This window comes from Terrapene carolina, unplaced genomic scaffold (genome assembly GCF_002925995.2).
Source record: "Terrapene carolina triunguis isolate 2854851 unplaced genomic scaffold, T_m_triunguis-2.0 Scaffold103, whole genome shotgun sequence".
NCBI classification, from domain to species: Eukaryota; Metazoa; Chordata; order Testudines; family Emydidae; genus Terrapene; species Terrapene triunguis.
Window position 1 is genome coordinate 4,486,559 of NW_020664454.1, and position 6,000 is coordinate 4,492,558.

Consider the following 6,000-nt stretch of genomic DNA (forward strand, 5'->3'; position numbering starts at 1 on the left):
TCTACTCCCATTGAAGTTGGTGGGAGTTTTATCATTAACTTTGATGGGTGCAGAGTTGAGCCAATGTAGAGAGGTTTTTAAAAATCATGCCCTCTATATAGAAATTGTTATACATGTATCTTTACAGCTATTGTTGTAATGACCAGATTGGATTTTTGGGTTTGATCAATAAAAGTTACATTTTTAAAACAAGGATCTCTAGGAATGGCTGTTTACAGTGACACAGCTCTGCTGATTTTAAAAGAACCCTGTCAATTCTTGTTGCTGTTTGTTCTCAGCTACTGGGAAAGTGCTACTAATGATGTGATGCTTTTCCTTTTCAGGTGGCAGCATTATCTGGTGATGCAAGGCGTTGTCTTGATATTTGTAGAAGGTCCACTGAGATCTGCGAGTTCTCGAGCCAGAAAAGTGCCTCTGGACTGGTCAGCATGGCCCATGTAATGAAAGCCATAGATGAAATGTTTTCATCCCCTTATATAAATTCAATCAGGTAAAATTGCAGTTTAGAGATATTTTCTCATGTTTCCACCCAAATCTCGAGCCCAGTTATATAATTTTTGGTTCTCTGGGATAATATGTAATATCTGCACTTATATCAAGCACTTTACAAACTTTGTTTCACAGCACCTTTAGGAGGGTAGGAAGCATTCCTCTTTTCCAGATGAAGGTACAGAATAAGTGCTTTGTTGTGGCAAGTGACAGATCTGGGAACAGAATGCAAGAATTCTGATTCCCATTTAAACTGGATTCTTTCTTGAGCATCAAGAAGTTCTGCAGGCCAAATTAGTCTCTCAGTTAAATTTGTGGAACACAATTGCCTTCAGTGCATTTGCACAGGTTGTAACTGACATGAATTTAGAAAGCTGTTCATGAAGCTCAAGAAAGGAGAGAACCTGGCTCAGCCTCAGTTCTGCAGAGCTTAATGGGAGAAAGAGTATATTTTATTTTAGTCAGTAAAGCAAGCAGATATGACTTGAAGGCACACATGGAACAGATGCCTTCAGTAAGAAGGTGTCACTTTTACAGAGTAGAACTGTGCTTTAAATGTTTATTTTAGATCAAAACTAGAACGTGAAATTCTTAATTCACAAATGTAAATCATTCATAACGCACTGAGCATTGCACATGCGCCAGTATTTCATTTGCTATTGAAATCCCAAACTTTTAACTCTCAAAGAAGATGCAGACTTGTTCACCAGTGGGACAAATACAAATATCATTAGGTGCTGGAATTTTTTAATTTCACAGATCTGCCATATTAAAGTAGTTGCACTCTACCTATCTAGGTACCTGTACATGGTCCCATCACCATAGTATGTGAGTGCCTGTAAACAGTGGCATGATGATTAAACTGCATGAAATGTTTCTAAATAACTTGTAAAGCCTTGTGTTACAATATATGGGGTGAAATGTGACATGAGAGTATCAGTTGGCAGGGCGATGAACTAAATAATCTTACAATTTTTCCCTTTTCTGCCTCAGAAAGTATGTAATGCTTTTCAGCAAGGCTGGGATGATTTAGTTGGGAATTGGTCCTGCTTTGAGCAGGGGGTTGGACTAGATGACCTCCTGAGGTCCCTTCCAACCCTGATATTCTATGATTCTAAGGCCTTATCAGATATTTCCTACCCCTCAAACCACCTCCTATGAGTCAGTGAAGTCCTAGATTTGGTTGAGCAAGATTGGTAGTAAGGTTTTCCTATTCTCTTTCAGGAATGCTTCATTGCATGAGCAAATGTTCCTGAAAGCAATTATAGCAGAGTTTCGCAGGTCAGGGCTCGAGGAAGCAACAGTTCAACAGGTACATTTACTATTTTTTTTTATAACTTGGACAGTAGCTTTTGTCTTAATTGTTTGACTATTTTCAAAGTGTAAATTTATTGAAACAAATCATAGGTGCAAAGATAATATATGTAATTGATTATAACCCAGTTCACAAAAGCTAAGGAAGATGAGAATCGAAAGGACTTGTTAGAACAAAAAAACATAGATGCTGGCATCCTAATTTATTTTATGTATTTGTATGGTTGGGTAATAGAGGAAACTTAGCTGAGTTACAATTTCTTACTTCATTGACATAGCCCTAATGTTCTGAGGTCAACAGCAGGTGTGTCATCTTCGCTCCAAACAGATTCAATTGTTTGTTTGAGAGTAGAAAGCCCATCTTTTCCACCTCTTCTGTTTCCTGTTCCAATCTAATATACTGACTAAATTGAGTTGTATCTTGTTCCTCTAGATCTATCATCAGCATGTAGCACTGTGTAGGATTGAAGGTCTGCAAATTCCTACGGTATCAGAAATTATGGCAATTTGCTCAAGACTTGGTGCCTGCCGTTTCTTGCTGCTAGAGTCCAATAATAAATACCTTCACGTGCGGGTGCGCCTGAATATCAGCCAAGATGATGTCATGTATGCACTCAAGCAGGAATAAGGCAACAGAGGTTTTGTGTATATATGTAGGTGTAAATATTTTAAATATTGTTAAACTTTTAAAAAGACTGGTTTTAAAAACTTGTGTGGATAAAAATTGAACATACCAGAAACTGTTCTGTTTTTTCTAAACCCTTTGCTTAAATTTTTAATCTATTAAAGCACTTTTTTTTATAATAAAGAATTCCTTACTAAGTGTTTTATATCTTTGCATTTAAATCACTTGTTTTGAATGTTTTTCGGTGCTGCACTAAGTGGTGTGTTCAGTAGGTGGCACTCTCTCCTCTGAGCCAGTACTTGAAACAGTGCCATAAAACAGAATGGAAAGTGCCCTCTTTCAAATAAGCTGTGAAAAGATGTGAAAATTTTGAGATTTTGACCACTTGTGGGCGCTAAAGATGCTAAAGCACTTTTTGCAAGAGTAGGGGTATCTTGACTAAACTGCAGTTTAGGTAATTTTCCTTCTAAAATTTCAACTGGATACTTGAGATCTGATTAACACTTTTCGAACATGTTTTAAAATTAAATTTCTCATCTGTTGCTTATGTGTAAGGCTGCATATCTGTCACGGAAGTCATGGATTCCGTGACTTTCTGTGACCTCCATGACTTCTGTAGTGGCCGGTGTGGCTGGCTCCGGGGCTGCCTGAGCAGCTCGGGCAGCCACACCAGATGCTGCTGGGGCGATCTCGGGCCACTGCACCCACCCCTCCCCAACCCAGCAGCAGCAGTAATAGTTTGGGTGTGGGAGGGGGCTCGGGGCAGGGGGTTGGGGTGTGGGGAGGTGCTTACCTCAAGGGGGCTCCCTGGAAGTGGCTGGCATGTTCCTGCAGCTCCTAGGTGGAGGGGCCAGGGGGCTCTGCACTGCCCCTGCCTGCAGGCACTACCCCCGCAGCTCCCATTGGCTGCAGTTCCTGGCCAATGAGAGCTGTGGAGCCAGCGCTCATGGCAGGGGCAGTGCAGAAAGCCCTCCTGGCCTTCCCTCCCCCTAGGAGCCGCAGGGACATGCCAGTTGCTTCCAGGGAGCTGCACAGAGCCAGGTAGGGAGCCTGCCAGCCCCGCCAGCCCTCCCCAGCACCAGCAGGAGTCCCAGGCCATGTGCTGGCGCCTTACCCCCCCAGCACTCATGCGCCCCCCAGGCTGCCGTCCCCCCAGAGTACCTGCAGCGCCCCAGTGCTTTCCCTCCAGAGAACCTGCAGCCCCCGGCCCAAGTTTTAATTAGGGATATCTATTACAAATCATTGTCAGGTCACAGGCCATGAATTTTTACGGCCCGTGACCTGTCCATGACTTACTAAAAATACCTATGACTAAAACGTAGCCTTATGTGCAGTGAAAGTATACAAAGCTGAAGGCAAGGCCAGAAGGGGTGGGGAGAGCATGAGTGTTTGCTACCGGAAATTTTGTATTTTCATAGAAGAATGAGCTTTACATTTCGCTTTGAATTTAAGCATGTTTGTCTGTTACACAGAAGAGTTTCAGAGGAATTGCCTGAAGACAGCTGATGGAGGTTTGGTTAAACTGTTTTCAGTATGAAATTGTACTTGAGGGAAAAAATTACCAAAATTACTGAAGATATCTTGATTTGCTATTTTTAAATTACATTTTTAATCCCTTTAAAATGATTTATTAGTGTGAAATGTGCTGCAAAAATAGTTCACGCTTGTAGTAAGTGACTTCAGTATAGAAAATGTGGGAATGGCTTACTGTGCTGATAGAGGGTTTACCTCACAATGAGTTTTTATGGAATAGCCGCTCTAGCTGAGAGCTAGGACCTCATCAGTTTCTACAGTAACTCATAATCCAAAATATTGTGGCAGACTGGATCTAAATTCCATAGCAAGACCCCAGTTTCTGTGGCAGACTGGAACTTCAAAGTAGCCTCAGGGAAAATGTAAATATGGATGTTATGATTTAAAGAATAAAACAGTACAATATTTTGTTTTTATTTAGTGTCTAAATTTTCAAATTTGCCACTGATTGTGGTGTTTTAACACAACTGCATTGTGGACTGTTGAGGTAAATCTGAAGGTTTTGGTAATTAGGTAGGCATATTTAGAACTTTTGGCACATGAAGGTGTGTGTGTGTGTGGGGGGTCGCAGTTTAGGATGGGATAAACCACCATAATTGCATATTTCTGCTAAAATTATCAGCAGTGAAATAGTTAATAAAATTGGCTTTAAGTAACTATTAGTTTTCAGAGCTAAGTCCATTGAGATGAATGAAGAATGATAGTTCACACCTCAGAGCTCCCCCCCCCGACTTTAGAAAATTCAGTGTCTGTTTAGCCTTCCAACTGTGAACCATCTTCACAATCAAATGCTAGAAACAGCTTTAATTAAAAAAAAAAGTGGCAAATTCCATGACATACACAAGACGACTGTCTGTGGATCATTGACCATCTGCTTTGCCCCTTACAAACAGAGGTGCTGTCCCTGGTTCAGTGAGCTTTAGGCCAATGTTAAGCTTGGGTGTCTATCAGGCACCAAATCCATATGTAATTGCTTAAGAAAACTAGTGTAGTTACTTGCTGGCTGGCCATGACTTTTAACTGCAGGGTATTGTTATCTGCTCCAAAAGGTGTCACTGGGACTTGCTGGCAAAGACTGGAAAATAATTCTAAGGGCAACTAACTGCCTTAGGCTAAGATGTGGCAATAAATGACTCCCATGGGCATCCTAGTGGTTGTCTAGGCCCTATTCTTTGCTCGATGCTTCCTTCTGCCCCTGAACCAGTATTACTGGCTTGGGTTTGGTTCTACCTGTCTACTTACCTCTGTCCCTGGGTACTGGATCCACTCCTCCAAACTTCACTCCCTGCCCTATGGCAAGACCCTATAGCCCCTTTGAAACTCCACCCTACCTGACTCATCCTTATGGCCCTCCCTCCTCTGCTCCGCCCCTTTCTCATAACCCCGCCTCTCCGATTCTTGACCCCGCCCCCGTTCCCATAACCCCGCCCCGTGGATTCTTTCCCCGCCCCCTTTCGCTTTGCGCCTGCGTGCGCGCTGAGCTTGGAGCCGCGTCCTGGTGTGGAGTGGCGGCGAGCGCTCGCGCGCGTCTCTTCAGGGTCTCCTGTGCGCTGGGGCTGGGCGTGCCGGGCAGGGTAGGCCAGTCACGCCGTGTGCGGGGGCGGAGGCCGGCTGTCGCCTCTGTCTCTTCCCCGGAGCCTGCACAGGCCCCGCTGCCCCGCGCCGCGGGGGGGGGGGGGGGGAGAAGGGAGTCGGTTATTTACATGGCGGTGCTCGCTGCTTGTCTCCACCCGCCTTGTCCTGACCGGGAGCTCTAGCCGCTGTGCCGGGCTCCAGGTCTGGGGCGGGGGCAGGAACCCGCGCGGGAGACAGGTGTGACGCCACGAATAGCGACCCTCCCGTTTTGCACCTGGGTGCGGTTTCTGCCACGCAGCTTGATATCTGGGTTAGAAACGGGGGCAGGGTCTGTTTGTGCCGCTGCACCGGCTCCTGGGAACGGCTTCCGGGGAGGGAACCTGGAGGGACAGGCTCCTGCGCCCGGCTCGGGGAGGGGGAGAACCCAGGGTGAGGGGGGACAGGCTCCTGTGCCCGGCTCGGGG

At 44.9% G+C, this 6,000-nt stretch overlaps 2 protein-coding genes across 10 annotated transcripts in view; both read left to right on the forward strand.

Moving 5' to 3' along the window:
- Positions 1 to 2,606, forward strand: part of LOC113405073 (origin recognition complex subunit 1-like) — a 34,604-nt gene extending 31,998 nt beyond the window's left edge. For all 5 annotated transcript variants that reach the window (XM_026651844.1, XM_026651848.1, XM_026651845.1 and 2 more), the window contains 3 exons: positions 324 to 490; positions 1,714 to 1,801; positions 2,237 to 2,606. In XM_026651844.1, coding sequence (XP_026507629.1) covers positions 324 to 490; positions 1,714 to 1,801; positions 2,237 to 2,431 — 450 coding nt within the window. In that variant the 3' untranslated portion in view covers positions 2,432 to 2,606. The remainder of the gene's footprint in view (positions 1 to 323; positions 491 to 1,713; positions 1,802 to 2,236) is intronic.
- Positions 2,607 to 5,448: 2,842 nt separating this feature from the next.
- LOC112104317 (coiled-coil and C2 domain-containing protein 1B) overlaps positions 5,449 to 6,000 on the forward strand; it is a 71,220-nt gene continuing 70,668 nt past the window's right edge. For 4 of the 5 annotated variants that reach the window (XR_003369794.2, XM_026651837.2, XM_026651839.2 and 1 more), the window contains exon 1: positions 5,449 to 5,535. The gene's annotated coding sequence lies outside the window, so the exon portion shown is untranslated. Of the gene's footprint in view, positions 5,536 to 5,698; positions 5,774 to 6,000 lie in introns of those variants that run through there. The other variant, XM_026651838.2, reaches the window with a different exon arrangement.